The sequence below is a fragment of the Anomaloglossus baeobatrachus genome, chromosome 3, assembly GCF_048569485.1.
Source record: "Anomaloglossus baeobatrachus isolate aAnoBae1 chromosome 3, aAnoBae1.hap1, whole genome shotgun sequence".
Taxonomy (NCBI): domain Eukaryota; kingdom Metazoa; phylum Chordata; class Amphibia; order Anura; family Aromobatidae; genus Anomaloglossus; species Anomaloglossus baeobatrachus.
Genome location: NC_134355.1, coordinates 99,409,897 through 99,428,072, shown reverse-complemented (window position 1 = coordinate 99,428,072; position 18,176 = coordinate 99,409,897). Strand labels below are relative to the sequence as shown.

The following is an 18,176-nucleotide window of genomic DNA, read 5'->3' as shown; positions in this document are numbered from 1 at the left end:
CTACCTGGTCTAGTCTGCACACTTTCACACACTGCACACTATCAGGTGCATACCTATGCTTCGGCAGACGCCAGTCTAGGTAGGCGAGTCCTTCAGGCGGGCGGTTGCCACCTGTAAGAGGGGGCCGTTTCGGCTCTTTTTTATCGAGGTATTCTTTTACCCACCCAGGGACTGCTTTTGGATGTCCCAATTGTCTGGGTCTCCCAATGGAGCGACAAAGAAGAAGGGAATTTTGTTACTTACCGTAAATTCCTTTTCTTCTAGCTCCCTATTGGGAGACCCAGCACCCGCCCCTGTTCCCTTCGGGCTGGTTGTTTTTTTTGTGTACACATGTTGTTCATGTTGAATTGTTCTTTTGGTTCATGGTTTTCAGTTCTCCGAACATCCTTCGGATTGATTTACCTTAGACCAATTTATAAGTTTCCTCCTTCCTGCTTTTGCACCAAAACTGATGGGCCCGTGATGCACGGGAGGGTGTATAGGCAGAGGGGAGGGGTTACACTTTTTAAAGTGTAATACTTTGTGTGGCCTCCAGAGGCAGAAGCTATACACCCCAATTGTCTGGGTCTCCCAATAGGAGCTAGAAGAAAAGGAATTTACGGTAAGTAAACAAAATTCCCTTCTCTCATTTATTCCTTCATAGACCTTTTCCTAAATTCGTGTCAAAGCGGCATAAATATGGCTTCCTAGCTTACATTCTTGTTTATAAATTTGGCGTCGATCCCCACTTATAACCTCGTGTTACTTTGATGTAAATTCTCCCTCCATTTTCTTGTAGTTGGAGTTACTGGAAGTTCGTCGTCTGCAGGAAGAAGAGGAGAGGAAGAGGCAGCCGCCCACCCCGGAGATGAGCCCTAAGGTTTCTGAAGAAGGGGATTCACCACAACAATGGTAAAAGTTGTGTCTCCATCTCCCCCCCCCCCCCCTTCTCCCTGTAAAATAAAAAAAAAATAAAAATGTCCTTCTGACTACTTTTTTTTTTTTTTTTTTTTTAAATTTAGGGATGGAACAAAAGAAGAACAGATTTCCCAAAATGGATTGCCATCCGACCAGGATTCACCACGGGTTAGTTACCGCTCCCAAAACTACCAAAGCTACAAAAACTTGATTAGCCGAAGAACAGCCAATGACAGGCAGTGGTCTGGACTGTAAACCCTCCATTTCTACAACCCCCCCCCCCCCTGAAAAAAAAACCTGATTCTGGTACTTTTTGACCCAAACCCACTGGGATGTACTGTCTATACCATTTAACATAGTTTGTTTATTTGCCTTGATTAATTGCAGGTACTAGATGGATATTTCACATGTATTTTTCTTGACTTTGTACTCTAAGGGTTGTCTGATACTAAAGGACATAGTAACAATCCTCACATACCAGCCCCCCACCCCTCCTCCATTCTGCTCCAGCGTCCCCATTGGTCTCCTGGCTTCCTTATCAGAATGGAGGAGCGGTGAGGGGTCTGGTAAGTGAGTTTTGGGGATTTTTATTTATTCTCTTTACTTTTAGCATTACCATGGACCCATTAATACAACAACCCTTTTAACTCTATATAGAACTATTATCCGTTATTTTTTTGCTTTTTTTTTTTTTTTTTTTTTTTTTTTTTTTGTGTGCAAGAGACTATATTACGCAACTGAAACATGCTTGAGCAGAATTTAGTGCAGCAGATTTCGGGCTTATTTTATTTCTTTATAAATCGTTGTCTATTCCAGTAATATTCCAGCCAGAATTCCCCTTTTTCATTTCCAGTTACTAATTAGTCCTTTGGATGCAGACCTCAGAGATGTAACCATGTGGAAGTGCAATTTGCCCAGTAGTCCCATTTGGATTGCTTCACCAGATCCCATTAATGTATTGATATTTAAGTAGTGTCTAAAATTGTGACTTGTTCCAGACTTTATAGTATTCATACTTGTTATTACAATACTTAAATACTTGAGTTTAGAATTTTCTTTCCAGCTTTTACTAACTTGTAGACTTACACCATTGATGAGGAGCGCACTGCAGTCAGTGATGTAATATTTTTGGTGTCCACTAGATGGCAGCATTGAGACTGTTTAGACTTGCTGAACTGCGGGTGTGTACAGACCCCTAATATGGCCTCATTTACATGACAGTATAAGGTCTGTACAGGACCATAATGACCTCTGTATGGCTGAAATTTCATATTGGGCGTAAGTTGTGGGGGTTTTTGTTGGATACCGAATATAGAGCCAGCAGAAACACAAGGCATGAGATTTTATCCATTGCTCATAGGAAAAAATATCTCCATAGTATGATGAGGTCTTGAGGTGCCTTATTGCAGCACATGGCGAGTGTATGACTCCATAGTACAGAGCCGCAGGTATTCTTGGTTTTAGTCCCGACGCTGGCCTTTACTAGAGGTGTGCAAAGTAAAGGAAATGTGTTACATGTACCATTGAATAAAGGTGGTGACGATTTTACCACATAGTATTCGTCGTTTATAACCATGATGCCTTAAAGTACTTAGATTAAAGTGGTTTTCCCAATTTCTAAAGTGATAACATATCCGATGGCATATCCCAGTGATTATTACTGCTGAGGATCTGACCACCTATCCTAAAAGGGATGCCGCACTTTTCTAGTGTCCTGTTCCCTTATAATAGTGGATGTGCAGTTTGTCATCATCCCGTAAATCGGGCCGCACTGTAGTTCCATGCACACCCTGGACCTGGGCCTCTGTGCATCGGTATCCCCCCGACCTTGCAGCCTCTTCATTCCCATAAATCGGGCATGCACTGTAGTTCCATGCACACCATGAGCCTGGGCCTCTGTGCAAGGGAATACAACCTCCCCCTCTCCCGCCCCCCCCCCACCCCACCCCATCCACCCCGGCCCTGCAGACCCTTAATTCCTGTAAATTAGGCCGCACTGTAGTTCTATGCACACCCGGGGCCTGGGCCTCTGTGCAGGGGTTTCCCCTAATCCTGCAGCCCGTCCATTCCCATAAATCGGGCATGCACTGTAGTTCCATGCACACCATGAGCCTGGGCCTCCGTGCACGGGTATATAACCTCTCCCTCCCCCGTCCCCCCCGGCCCTGCAGCCCCTTAATTCCTGTAAATCAGGCCGCACTGTAGTTCTATGCACACCTGGGGCCTGCGCCTCTGTGCAGGGGTTTCCCCTGACCCTGCAGCCCCTTCATTCCCATAAGTCAGGTTGTAGTACCCCCACCCTCCCTTAGCCCTGCAGCCCCTTAATTCCTGTAAATCAGGCTGCACTGTAGTTCTATGCACACTCGGGGCCTGGGCTTTTGTACAGGGGTATCTCCACACCAATCCCCCCGGCCCTGCAACACCTTCATTCCCAGGATCAGTGATGGAGAACACCAACGATCCTAGCGGTATGTCATCATGTTTGGGATGTGAAAACCCCTTGAAGTTCTGAATGCAGAATCTGCAGTGTGTTTGCATCTGATTCTCTGCAGTTTACCAAAATTACAAATAATTGATCAAATCCATTAGACCCACTGGAGAGCGCCTGTTACTGTATGTAGAAGAACGGGAGCAATGGATGGTCTCCACTCTTCTAGAATGGAAGTTGTCTCCATGATTCTCCGAATGTTTCCCTCTTCAGATCCGAGTAGCAGCCATTCATTTTTATCTTCCTTTGTTTTCTAATTGTCAGCATCTTGATTACAATCACATAACTAATGTTTTTCATCATTTCTTCTTTTTACTGAGTATATTCTATTTTTTTTGTCCCCCCTTTTATCAGGAAAATCACAAGTCATTTGTTATTTCTGTTAACATTTCATTTTTCAATCTCTGTATTATTCCACCTAGAAAGAGTCTCTCTACCGTTTATTAATTATTGCTGATTATATATGATTTGTTTATTAATGACCATATGAATGCAATTTTTTAAAGAGATTATCCAGAATTAATTAAAAAAGTGTGCTTTTCTTTTCTCCCAGATATAGCGCCATCCCAGACAACCATGGCGCACTTTCTAGGAGAAAAACTAAATTGTCTTTATTCCTAATCCTAGATCACCTCTTTAAGCTGCACCTGCAACCTGCACACAACTGAGGCAGCCATGCTGTAGATTCATCAGATCTAGTGGCATTAAATTGGTTTTCCGGTTTGAGAAAATCCCTGTCCACATGTGGAGTTTTTTAATTTAAAAAACCCAAAAGCCTACTTTTACTCACCCTTTCTAGGTCCAACTCACCGTTGATGGTGGCGGTTGTGCCGTTGATGGGGACAGCCGCTCCGTTGAATGGTGGCGGCGGCCGCTCCGTCGAATGGTGGCGGCGGCGGCTTTGTCGAATGGGGAGGGGGGGCCTCTCCGTCGAATGGGGAGGGGGGGGCCTCTCCGTCGAATGGGGAGGGGGGGGGCCTCTCCGTCGAATGGGGAGGGGGGGGCGCCTCTCCGTCGAATGGGGAGAGGGGGGGGCGCCTCTCCGTCGGAGGGGGGGGCCTCTCCGTCGAATGGGGAGGGGGGGGCCTCTCCGTCGAATGGGGAGGGGGGGCCTCTCCGTCGAATGGGGAGGGGGGGGCCTCTCCGTCGAATGGGGAGGGGGGGGCCTCTCCGTCGAATGGGGAGGGGGGGGCCTCTCCGTCGAATGGGGAGGGGGGGGGCCTCTCCGTCGAATGGGGAGGGGGGAGGGCCTCTCCGTCGAATGGGGAGGGGGGAGGGCCTCTCCGTCGAATGGGGAGGGGGGAGGGCCTCTCCGTCGAATGGGGAGGGGGGAGGGCCTCTCCGTCGAATGGGGAGGGGGGAGGGCCTCTCCGTCGAATGGGGAGGGGGGAGGGCCTCTCCGTCGAATGGGGAGGGGGGAGGGCCTCTCCGTCGAATGGGGAGGGGGGAGGGCCTCTCCGTCGAATGGTCGAATGGGGAGGGGGGAGGGCCTCTCCGTCGAATGGGGGGGGGGTGGAGGCCTCTCCGTCGAATGGGGAGGGGGGTGGAGGCCTCTCCGTCGAATGGGGAGGGGGGAGGGCCTCTCCGTCGAATGGGGAGGGGGGAGGGCCTCTCCGTCGAATGGGGAGGGGGGAGGGCCTCTCCGTCGAATGGGGGGGGGGGTGGAGGCCTCTCCGTCGAATGGGGAGGGGGTGGAGGCCTCTCCGTCGAATGGGGAGGGGGGAGGGCCTCTCCGTCGAATGGGGAGGGGGGAGGGCCTCTCCGTCGAATGGGGAGGGGGGAGGGCCTCTCCGTCGAATGGGGAGGGGGGAGGGCCTCTCCGTCGAATGGGGGGGGGGGGGGGGAGGGCCTCTCCGTCGAATGGGGAGGGGGGAGGGCCTCTCCGTCGAATGGGGAGGGGGGGAGGGCCTCTCCGTCGAATGGGGAGGGGGGAGGGCCTCTCCGTCGAATGGTCGAATGGGGAGGGGGGAGGGCCTCTCCGTCGAATGGGGGGGGGGTGGAGGCCTCTCCGTCGAATGGGGAGGGGGTGGAGGCCTCTCCGTCGAATGGGGAGGGGGTGGAGGCCTCTCCGTCGAATGGGGAGGGGGGAGGGCCTCTCCGTCGAATGGGGAGGGGGGAGGGCCTCTCCGTCGAATGGGGAGGGGGGAGGGCCTCTCCGTCGAATGGGGAGGGGGGAGGGCCTCTCCGTCGAATGGGGGGGGGGGTGGAGGCCTCTCCGTCGAATGGGGACACCTGGGGACAGGGGTTTTCTGAAACTGGAAAAACCCTTTAATAAAGCTTGGTACTTGTGGGAAAGTCCTTGTTGACGATGGGTCTGAAGTCGCAGATGGCCGCCCCAGTGAGATGTAGGCAGCAGTTCTCAATCCATGATACTAATACTATGATTATTTAAATGTATTTCTTATCTAAACATATGACTATTATATTTAAATATTTTTAACTTTATTTTTTGAGCTATATTTTACCAGAAAGTCAATAAAATGGTGCAGAGACTCCAACATATCAATCAAATGGAGCTATAGCTTTGTGCATCTGAATCCAGTGAACCATGTTTGCATGTCACTAATGATTTCCGTCCATCACGCGTCACTGACCAGATCACAGGACTAACCACCGTGGGAGGTCAATGTCACCATAACCGCTGTGCTGCCGGCATGCCAGATACGCATGTGCTCATTAAAGTTTATTTGCTTGTTCATTTCTACATGTTCAGCACGTTTGTGTTCATTTGTCATGCGAGCTTCCATTTTATTTGTCGTTATGTGTTTAATGCTGCAATGGAAAGCGACTTATATATCCACGTATAGTGTGTGTACGAGTAACGACGTGAGCGTGTCTGCTTTCCTAGTCCACGTGTGGATTATTATTGACGCTTACATACACCAGATTAATGCCGCTTTCTTACCAGCCAGCAGTTCTCATATGTGATGGGACCAGGATATTAAAACAATTCACCTGTTATTTGCTACTACGATATATACTGCGCCCCCTTTATACTGGTCTGCCGGTACTGGCGCTTTGTGCACCCTTGGCGTGGGGAAAGAGTTCAGAGCACCGTCCCAGCTGCTTTTTCCCCTCTCGCTGCCTTTCTCTGGCTCTAAGGAGACAGGGCTGTCAATCAAAAGAGGGGGGAAATATAGATTGAAATAATTAAGCAAGTGGGAAGGTGCAATGAACTTGTTGTCCACGCCATGTTGGACGAGCGCCTGTGCTTGGTTTGTACAGTCAATTTGAGCTGACAGTCCCTTTAAATATTTGCCTGGACAACTTCACTTTTCACTTAATTTTTTTTATTTTTCTAGACATTTGCCACATTTGTACACCTGCAATGGAGCTCTACCTGTGCAATCCAAGGGTTAAAAGGGGTTGTCCACTTCTCACTTGCTATATTCCTCAGGGCAAAATAAAAGCAACCTGTACTTGTGAGCCCTGCAGACAGTTACCGCTAATGGGCCTCCTCACTTTCACTTATGTCAGACGAAACGGTCATCGGAAAGGTGTAAGACCTACTGCTCTCAGACGTCCCCCTGAATGTCAGAAGGCAGTGCAAGTGAAGCGATCCATTAGCGGACGGTGATTGGCTTCTAGGTTCACACGGCAGAACAACTGCGCCAGCACCGGAGGGGAGTATAAGCTGTTTGTACTTTAAATATTGGAATATAGCAATTGAGAAGGGGTTGTTTGAGTAGTGGACAACCCCTTTTAAGATTTGTGTAGTACAGGATTTCCCGGCTTAAGTAGTTTGCAGGCTATACTACATTGGTAAAAAGGTCTGTGAAGTAGCCCCTTATGTAGCCGTTCTGTTCCCAGCCTTGTATCATGCCTGGAGATATTCGTCAAATCAGAGGTTGCTCCAAAACCAAGAGAACGTAACTGTAGACATCGCTTGTTGAGTCTTCACCCTCTTTTGATACTAAGGGTAAAAGTAGGCTGGGCAAGATTTTTGTTATGTACTATAACTTTCTTTGTCGCTCCATTGGGAGACCCAGACAATTGGGTGTATAGGCTATGCCTCCGGAGGCCGCACAAAGTATTACACTAAAAGTGTAAAGCCCCTCCCCTTCTGCCTATACACCCCCCGTGCTCCCACGGGCTCCTCAGTTTTTTGCTTTGTGCGAAGGAGGCAGACCTGCACACATAGCTCCACAGATTAGTCAGCAGCAGCTGCTGACTATGTCGGATGGAAGAAAAGTGGGCCCATATAGGGCCCCCAGCATGCTCCCTTCTCACCCCACTCTTGTCGGCGGTGTTGTTAAGGTTGAGGTATCCATTGCGGGTACGGAGGCTGGAGCCCACATGCTGTTTTCCTTCCCCATCCCCCTTAGGGCTCTGGGTGAAGTGGGATCCCATCGGTCTCCAGGCACTGAGACCGTGCTTCATCCACAACTCCTGAGGAGCCTGCTGGATAGGAGCCGGGTATCGTTCAGGGACATGGCCCTGCTACTTTAAGGTACTCTGTGTCCCCGTGGGGACCGCGCACAGCAACACTCCAGCATTGCTGGGTGTGCTAGTGCACCGGGGACCGCGGCGCTGACCGCCTTTGTGCCATTATACACTGCAGCGTCGCTGAGTGTGTATGTGTATGGGGACTACCGCGCTGACCGCCGCTGCCATTGTTTTTACTGAGGCGCGGCTGGGACTGTTAGTGCGCCGGGGACTCTGCGTCGGCCGCGCTTATACGGCGGCCGCGCTTATAACTCGAGTCCCCGGCTTTTTGGGCCTAGTCTCCGTTTCTTCCCGCCCTCAGCCCTGCCAGTCAGGGGAAGAGCGGGACGCTGTACAGCACGGCAGCACTGAGGGCTGGAGCATGCTTTGCATACTCCACCCCCCTCACTGTGCACAGTGAGGCACCAGCTCCCGCACTTTCTGGGTCACGCCCACGGCTCCCTCCTCTCCTCAGGACGCCGGCAGCCATTCCTGTCAGCTCCTAGGACGCTGCAGAGGGGAGACAAACTCTGGGGGACCCAGGCAGAGATTCGGGTGGCCACACAACCGCTTTAAGCGGGCGGTAAGCAGCACCTGAGGTGCTGACCCCACTTGTGTAGAAGTGTGTTTATAGTTTATATGTTTGCTATACTTTACACTGTATGGTGCACAGTTGATTTCTGGTTATATACCCTGTTGTGTTGCTCAAAGGACAACAAAACACAGGCTTACTATGCTGCCTGCGCCGCATGTACGTTACCGGCACAACCAGCTAACACTGATTCCACTGACCCTCATTGTGGGCCCCTGTGGCACTTACTCAGCCGGAGCCTCTGCTAAGGGGGGCCCAGGGGGAACAACCAGCTAACACTGTCCAGGGGACAGGGACGGAGTTTGCAGTTTTTACTGACAGACTTTCTGAGACTATGGCTAAAATACTAGAAGCTTTGCAGTCCAGACTGGTATCTCAGACCATGGGCACTGTGGAATCACTGCCCCCTAGTTCCCCTCAGTTGGAACAACAATGTTCCCCCGGGGTGTCTCATAGATCCCAGGGTGAGGTCTCTGACACGGACCGCAGTCCCAGACCGCCTAAGCGAGCTCGCTTGGAAATCCCCTCGACCTCATCACATTGTTCAGGGTCTCAGAGAGATGACTCTCTGTATGATGAAGCGGAGGTAGCTGATCAGGATTCTGATCCTGAAGCCGCTCTCAACCTTGATACCCCTGATGGGGACGCCATAGTGAATGATCTTATTGCGTCCATAAATATGACGCTGGATATTTCTCCCTCAGCTCCTCCAGCAGAGGAGTCACCTTCTCAGCAAGAGAAGTTCCGTTTCAGGTCCCCCAAGCGTACAGCGAGTATGTTTCTGGATCACTCCGACTTCAGAGAGGCAGTCCAGAAACTCCGAGTTTGTCCAGATAAGCGTTTTTTCCAAGCGCCTTAAGGATACACGTTATCCCTTCCCCCCTGACGTGGTCAAGGGCTGGACTCAATGTCCCAAGGTGGATCCTCCAATCTCTAGACTGGCGGCTAGATCCATAGTTGCAGTTGAAGATGGGGCTTCACTCAAGGATGCCACTGCCAGACAGATAAAGCTCTGGTTCAAATCCATCTATGAGGCTATCGGTGCGTCTTTCGCTCCAGCATTCGCAGCAGTATGGGCACTCCAAGCTATCTCAGCGGGTCAAGCCCAAATTGACGCACTCACACGTACGTCTGCGCCGCTAGTGGCTTCCATAACCTCTCAAACGTCGGCATTTGCGTCCTACGCTATTAATGCTATCCTGGACTCTGCGAGCCGTACGGCGGTTGCAGCCGACAATTCGGTAGGGGCCTTGTGGCTACGGGAACCGCCGGAGGTGCCGCTACCAAGGCGGCTTCCTCATGACATACGACAGCCTCACACCGCATCCTCGGTCGGTGGCAGGCTCTCCCTCTTCTGTGACACCTGGCTGCCACAGGTAAAAGACCGATGGGTGAGAGACATTCTGTCTCACGGTTACAGGATAGAGTTCAGCCCTCGTCCTCTGACTCGATTCTTCAGAACATCTCCGCCCCCCGAAAGAGCCGATGCTCTTCTGCAGGCGGTGGGCACTCTGAAGGCACAAGGAGTGGGGATCCCTGTTCCTCTTCAGCAACAGGGTCACGGTTTTTACTCCAACCTGTTTGTGGGTCCAAAGAACGACGGGTCTTTCCGTCCTGTCCTGGACCTACAACTGCTCAACAAACACGTAAAAACCAGGCGGTTCCGGATGGAATCCCTCCGCTCCGTCATCGCCTCAATGTCCCAAGGAGATTTCCTTGCATCGAGCGATATCAAAGATGCTTATCTTCACGTTCCGATTGCTCCAGAGCATCAGCGCTTCCTGCGCTTCGCCATAGGAGACGAACACTTTCCAGTTCGTGGCACTGCCGTTCGGCCTGGCGACAGCCCCCCGGGTTTTCACCAAGGTCATGGCTACAGTAGTCGCGGTCCTCCACTGCCAAGGTCACTCGGTGATCCCTTACTTAGACGATCCGCTAGTCAAGGCTTCCAAGAGGCATGCCAGCACAGCCTCAACGCTACTCTAGAGAGTCTACAGAGTTTCGGGTGGATCATCAATTTTCCAAAGTCAAATCTGACACCGGCCCAATCGCTGACATATCTTGGCATGGAGTTTCATACCCTCTCAGCGATAGTGAAGCTTCCGCTGAACAAGCAGCGTTCACTACAGACGGGGGTGCAATCTCTCCTTCAAGGTCAGTCACTCCCCTGGAGGCGCCTCATGCACTTCCTCGGGAAGATGGTGGCAGCAATGGAAGCAGCCCCTTTCGCGCAGTTTCACCTGCGTCCTCTTCAATGGGACATCCTACGCAAATGGGACAGGAAACCGACGTCCCTCGACAGGAACGTCTCCCTCTCTCAGGCAATCAAAGCTTCCCTTCGGTGGTGGCTTCTTCCCACTTCATTATCGAGGGGGAATTCCTTCCTACTCCCATCCTGGGCGGTGGTCACGACGGACGCGAGTCTGTCAGGGTGGGGAGCAGTTTTTCTCCACCACAGGGCTCAGGGTACGTGGACTCAGCAAGAGTCCTCGCTTCAGATCAATGTTCTGGAGATCAGGGCAGTGTATCTGGCCCTAAACGCGTTCCAGCAGTGGTTGGAAGGCAAGCAGATCCGAATTCAGTCGGACAACTCCACAGCGGTGGCATACATCAACCACCAAGGCGGGACACGCAGTCGGCAAGCCTTCCAGGAAGTCCGGCGGATCCTACTGTGGGTGGAAGCGACAGCCTCCACCATATCCGCAGTTCACATCCCAGGCGTAGAAAACTGGGGAGCAGACTTTCTCAGTCGCCAGGGCATGGACGCAGGGGAATGGTCCCTTCACCAGGACGGGTTTCAGGAGATATGTTGCCGCTGGGGCATGCCGGACGTCGACCTAATGGCGTCCCGGCACAACAACAAGGTACCGACGTTCATGGCACGGTCTCAAGATCCCAGAGCTATGGCGGCAGACGCCTTAGTTCAGGACTGGTCGCAGTTTCAGCTCACTTACGTGTTCCCTCCGTTGGCACTGTTGCCCAGAGTGTTACGCAAGATCAGGGCCGGCTGCCACCGCGTCATCCTCGTCGCTCCAGACTGGCCGAGGAGGTCGTGGTACCCGGATCTGTGGCATCTCACGGTCGGCCAACCGTGGGCACTACCAGACCGACCAGACTTGCTGTCTCAAGGGCCGTTTTTCCATCTGAATTCTGCGGCCCTCAACCTGACTGTGTGGCCATTGAGTCCTGGATCCTAGCGTCTTCAGGATTATCTCAAGAGGTCATTGCCACTATGAGACAGGCTAGGAAACCAACGTCCGCCAAGATCTACCACAGGACGTGGAAAATATTCCCGTCGTGGTGCTCTGCTCGGGGTTTTTCTCCCTGGCCATTTGCCTTGCCCCCTTCTCTGTCCCTCCTTCAATTTGGATGGGAAAAGGGTTTGTCGCTCGGCTCCCTTAAGGGACAAGTCTCAGCGCTCTGTGTTTTTTCCAGAAGCGCCTAGCCAGACTTCCACAGGTACGCACGTTCCTGCAGGGGGTTTGTCACATCGTTCCTCCTTACAAACGGCTGTTAGAACCCTGGGATCTGAACAGGGTGCTGATGGTTCTTCAGAAACCACCATTCGAGCCAATGAGGGATATTTCTCTCTCACGCCTTTCGCAGAAAGTGGTTTTCCTAGTAGCAGTCACTTCACTTCGGAGAGTGTCTGAGCTAGCAGCGTTGTCGTGCAAAGCCCCTTTCCTGGTGTCTCACCAGGACAAGGTGGTTCTGCGTCCGGTTTCGGAATTTCTCCCTAAGGTGGTATCCCCCTTTCATCTCAATCAGGGTATCTCCTTACCCTCTTTTTGTCCTCATCCAGTTCACCAATGTGAAAAGGATTTGCACTTGATTAGATCTGGTGAGAGCACTCAGACTCTACATTTCTCGTGCGGCGCCCCTGCGCCGCTCGGATGCACCCTTTGTCCTTGTCGCTGGCCAGCGTAAAGGGTCACAGGCTTCCAAATCAAGCCTGGCTCGGTGGATCAAGGAACCAATTCTCGAAGCTTACCGTTCTGCTGGGCTTCCGGTTCCCTCAGGGCTGAAGGCCCATTCTACCAGAGCCGTGGGTGCGTCCTGGGCTTTGAGGCACCAGGCTACGGCTCAGCAGGTGTGTCAGGCGGCTACCTGGTCGAGCCTGCACACTTTCACGAAACACTATCAGGTGCATACCTATGCTTCGGCGGATGCCAGCATAGGCAGACGAGTCCTTCAGGCGGCGGTTGCCCACCTGTAGGAAGGGGCCGTTTTACGGCTCTATTACGAGGTATTATTGTACCCACCCAGGGACTGCTTTTGGACGTCCCAATTGTCTGGGTCTCCCAATGGAGCGACAAAGAAGAAGGGAATTTTGTTTACTTACCGTAAATTCCTTTTCTTCTAGCTCCAATTGGGAGACCCAGCACCCGCCCCTGTTTTTTTGTGTACACATGTTGTTCATGTTGAATGGTTTCAGTTCTCCGATATTCCTTCGGATTGAATTTACTTTAAACCAGTTCATAATTTTTTCCTCCTTCTTGCTTTTGCACCAAAACTGAGGAGCCCGTGGGAGCACGGGGGGTGTATAGGCAGAAGGAGAGGGGCTTTACACTTTTAGTGTAATACTTTGTGCGGCCTCCGGAGGCATAGCCTATACACCCAATTGTCTGGGTCTCCCAATTGGAGCTAGAAGAAAAGGAATTTACGGTAAGTAAACAAAATTCCCTTCTTTAGGAGTTACTTTCACCCTGTGGAGAAACCATGCTAGGAAATTCTTCCAAGGAAAAAAGGGTTTACAAATTTACTGGACCCCAGGAAAAAAAAACAGGAGTCTTCTGTAGCCCAAACATGTTGATAATGGTCTAAGCAGCTGGTCAGTGCCAACCACAAAATGTTCAGAAGGGTGTTCTGGTGCAGGCCACTTCCACAGATGGCATTGTGTTAGCAGATGCCTGCCGGACGGTGTACAATCGGTAGGTGCCATACCTGCCACTCCTGCACACGTTCTCACAGGCATCTACGGGCGCCATGTCTTTTGCGATGATCGCCTCCTGATATGGAAACTCCTCAGTTCTGGGAGTACCTCATTTTAAATCTATTTCCATGTGACTTAGAATAGTAAAATAAGAGTTCTTTATCCTTCTGTTGAACACTCAGAACCAATAAATATAATTTTTAGTTTTTCATGATCCATCACTTAGTTTTTCAATATCCATTGAACAATTCTGTTTTAATCCACGCTCCTTTGCTTCGTGTGACTCTGCTGCTTCAGGGCTTTGTGCATTAATGTGTTATGTACACTAAACAAGTAAGCGTCATACATTGAGGTTTCAGAGCGGCTTTTTAGATCTCCTGGATTTAGTAGTGTAGACGCCTATAGTTTGATGAGTCTTATGAGCTGTAGACTGTCATCAATTACTTCAGTTTACCCACAGTTTCACAAGATAACCCTTGATGCCATTTGGGCAGCAGAAATGTTCTCACCTGTAGGCGACGGTGCGTCCTCATGTACCGGATGCTTTACATTTAGACTGAGTAAAGGGATTGTTGTCTTTACTCCATGTCCTACTAGAACCAATAGAGATTCCATAGCAAAAGATAATTTCTATTCGCAAGAGAAGAGATAGTATAAAGGGCAGTTCTTGATCTGGAGGAAAAGATTGGCTAGAAAACACTGATTCCATTGAACATCTCTTAGGGTATGTGCACACCATCAGGACACCCTGCATCCTGCACACAACGTGTCCTCTCCTGAGAGGCCGCAAGTGCTTTCCGTAGGAGATCGCAGCTGTCCATGCCCATGATCAGGGTTCAGAGAGCTGCAGACTTTCTCCCTGCGAAGAACACTTGGGTCTCTGCAGCAATAAATTGACATGCTGCGGCTCAGGAAGCCGCACCACAGGTCAGTTTACGCTGTGGGAAAAATAAGCATAGTGGGAAGAAGATTTCTAGAAATCCATCCACTGTACAACACAGCGTTTTTGGATGCAGCGAAAACAACCCTGATCATGGGCACAATTTCCCAGATTAAGGGAACCAGAGTGGCATGACTGTATTTGCTCATCCCATTTCATCAGGCACGACCGTGATCTGTGGCCACTGGATGGGAGAGGAAACACCGCCTGTTACCTGATGCCCACACAGCTCTTGTTTTGATTAGCAAGACTGGCGCAATGTCACGTGTGTCACCATGCGGGTCACCAGGCTAGCTAATAAAGAGCCACGGATGTCGGCAGGTAAGGGCGGTGTACTCTGTCCTGTCCAGCAGCCTCAGACCACAGTCTTGGCCAATGGAATAGAACATGCCGATTGATTTGCCCCACCTTTTAGCAGAGAACCACTTAATTCATTATTAAGGTGAGAGAGGAGGAATTTAATACAAGCATTTCTGTTTTAATAATTTTATTTTTTAAGAAACTAAAGCTCACAAGACAAGTTTAAAAGCTATTTTGCCATTGGGGCTCACAGTCTAAATTCCCTATCAGTATTTCTTTGGAATATGGGAGGAAACTGGAGGAAACCCACACCAACACGGAGAAAACATACAAGCTCCTTGCAGATGTTGTCCTTGGTGGGATTTGAACTCAGGACCTCTGCGCTGCAAAACTGAAGTGCTAACCACTGAGCCACCGTGCTGTCCATCAGAGGCATACATTGGGAAATCCTCCTCTGATGGACACTATATTTCTTAGACTGCAGTCCCTTTGTGGGAAATGACCGTCTGCCCATGGCAATATTTTTGGTGAGTTGGATTCTACTGATCCCCCATGCTTAAACCAAAGAGGTTTTCATCAGGCTCTATATCAGCAAATAGGATATGGGAATCTAAAAGTAGTGCCCTAACCTTCCCCATGTAAAATGTCCACCACAAATTGTTTTGTATTAAATACAGTCAGTGAGAGACCTTCCTATGGACCAATATCCGTGAGGAGCGCCTGCCATTAATCTCTCCAGCAGTGTTATGATAAAGCTTCGGCACTTTGCTTTATTTTGTCCTTGGGGTAAAAAATGGGGCTGGCGTTATGTGTACTAAATAGTAAGTAGCACCGAGCTTCCATAACTTGCTAATCTCACTTTTCGAGCTGCTTCAGTGATACTAAATAGCAATGTAATGGCAAAAACCAATGCCAGGGTGTGAGTCCTATCCTTAGATAAAAGATACTAGGAATCCATTGTTATTGAACGGCTCCTGGAGACGACTTCAGCTTGACTAGTCCAGCCACTGGAAAACTTGGCTCTCTAGGCCATCCTGGGTCACAGCGGGCAACGAACAACCAGAACTGCAAAGCACTGGATGGGCAAGGCCTTGGTTCTGTCTTTGTTTTGGGGGTAAATAGTCGTGTGGTGTTGAGTGACTGTGGTGGTTTCTGTCGTCCATTCTTAACTTCGATCCAATTTACTTTAATGATAAACCATAAAATAACTCTGGTTACCAAACAACTTGTCTCTCACAACTCCTAATTTCCCATCTTCTCTCCTGAAAATCCGACCTAACAAGGATGATGGAATTGGAAATGCATGGTGTAATTTCACTGTAATCTTTGCATGTCTTCTGATTGTTTTACCGCTGGTAAAATAGAAGCATTTTCAGAGACCAGGTCATTGTCCAGTGCGTTTCTGACAATGCTTCCGAGAACTGACCTGTTCTGAATTCCCATCTATCATGTGGTGACAGGACAGACAGAATGACTGCCGTATGGCAGGAGATTCTGTATATGATGGCTTTACCCTATATTCTGGCAAAAGGATTGAGGTACAGTTACGCACAGTCCGCACTCCCTGTTTTTCCACGTCTATAAATTATTACTAATCATATTGATACATCTAATTGATTTTCTGCTTATTATATACTTGTGTAAGAGCAGATTTTCTGTACTTCACTCCTTTTCTGTAGGTGAGCTGCAGTTATCCATTAATAAATGGTTACTGTACAGCCGTGTTTAATAGTCTATAGGTGACCATCTCGTGTCTTGCGGTTCTACATGGTTAGTTGTGTATTTATGCCATTCTTTTATGTTTTCAGATGGCAGAAAACGCTGAAACCAATGAAATGGTTAATGGATCCACAGAACAGAGGTCAAGTTCAAAAGAATCCAGTCCGATCCCATCACCAACTGCTGACCGTAAATCGAAATCGGGCATGCAGCCGCAGACCGCCTCCACCCTGCCGGCCAAGACGCAGGACATTCCTTCCTCGCAGTTTGAAGGTCTCTTGCATCGCAAACATGAATGGGAGGCACATAATAAGAAAGCTTCCAGCAGGTACAATGCAATAGGACGTTTTGTAAGAAAAAAATCAAATTGTGTTTGATTCCTTTAATATACAATTCTGCAAACTCTGTTCTGATTAATATACTTTATTGTTGTTGTACAATTGAGATGCAAGTTCCCTGCATAGATATACATTTTACATTTCATGGTTGCCTTAAAGGGAAGGTGTTGCGGTTTTTTTATTTTTGTATTAAAAATAGTAATTATGATATCAAGTATTTTTAATACAAAATTATAATCACTGCTTATTTAGTTTTTGTTTTATTCTAATTTTACTGGAGGCTGCCATGCTGGATTTGCTGTGTGTGTAACAATAGTTACTCACTCCTTTATGGCAGCCCCTGTGCATAGACTCTGATAGTCGGAATCCGACCCCTAGGCTTATTACAGGAGAGCTCCCTGCTGTGATCTGGGCTGTCCAGATCACAGCAGAGGGAGGCAATCGGCACCATCTTTCTGCAGCTCACAGCGGTCATGCTGTGTGCTGAACCTTTCCCCCTGTCACCCGTTCGGCCCGTGGGAGTAGTGTACCGGAGTCCCTCCCCTCCGCCGCCGATGCTACTGTCTCCAATGACACCCCCACGCTCTCCCCCCAAAGCCTGTCACCGGTCTGTGTGAGTAGTGTACGGCCCCCCTCCCTCCTCGGTCGCAGCGGGTGTGTGTGCGTGTGTCAGAGCATTTTGTGTGTGCGTGTGGCAGAGCATTTTGTGTGCGTGCGCGTGGCAGAGCATTTTGTGCGTGCATGTGGCAGAGCATTTTGTGCGTGCGTGCGGCAGAGCATTTTGTTTGTGCATGCATGGCAGAGCATTGTATGCGTGCATGCATGTGGCAGGGCATGTTGTGCATGCGTGTGGCAGAGCATTTTGTACGTGCATGTGGCAAAGTATTGTGTGTGCGTGCCTGGCAGAGCCTTGTGTGTGCGTGCCTGGCAGAGCCTTGTGTGTGCGTGCCTGGCAGAGCCTTGTGTGTGCGTGCCTGGCAGAGCCTTGTGTGTGCGTGCCTGGCAGAGCCTTGTGTGTGCGTGCCTGGCAGAGCCTTGTGTGTGCGTGCCTGGCAGAGCCTTGTGTGTGCGTGCCTGGCAGAGCCTTGTGTGTGCGTGCCTGGCAGAGCCTTGTGTGCGCGTGCCTGGCAGAGCCTTGTGTGCGCGTGCCTGGCAGAGCCTTGTGTGCGCGTGCCTGGCAAAGCCTTGTGTGCGCGTGCCTGGCAGAGCCTTGTGTGCGCGTGCCTGGCAGAGCCTTGTGTGCGCGTGCCTGGCAGAGCCTTGTGTGCGCGTGCCTGGCAGAGCCTTGTGTGCGCGTGCCTGGCAGAGCCTTGTGTGCGTACCTAGCAGAGCATTGTGTGTGCATGCATGTGGCAGAGCATTTTGTGCGTGTGGCAGAGCATTTTGTGTGTGCATGCGTGGCAGAGCATTGTGTGCATTCATGTGGCAGAGCATTGTGTGGGCGTGCCTGGCAGAGCATTGTGTGCGCGTGCCTGGCAGAGCATTGTGTGCGCGTGCCTGGCAGAGCATTGTGTGCGTGTGCATGTGGCAGAGCATTGTGTGCG

General features: G+C 50.2%; 1 protein-coding gene across 2 annotated transcripts in view; it reads left to right on the top strand.

The window, feature by feature from the left end:
* SPTBN1 (spectrin beta, non-erythrocytic 1) overlaps positions 1-18,176 on the top strand; it is a 298,238-nt gene that overhangs the window by 274,676 nt on the left and 5,386 nt on the right. For both annotated transcript variants that reach the window (XM_075339341.1, XM_075339342.1), the window contains 3 exons: positions 779-891; positions 1,002-1,065; positions 16,384-16,622. In XM_075339341.1, the coding sequence (XP_075195456.1) occupies positions 779-891; positions 1,002-1,065; positions 16,384-16,622 (416 nt within the window). The remainder of the gene's footprint in view (positions 1-778; positions 892-1,001; positions 1,066-16,383; positions 16,623-18,176) is intronic.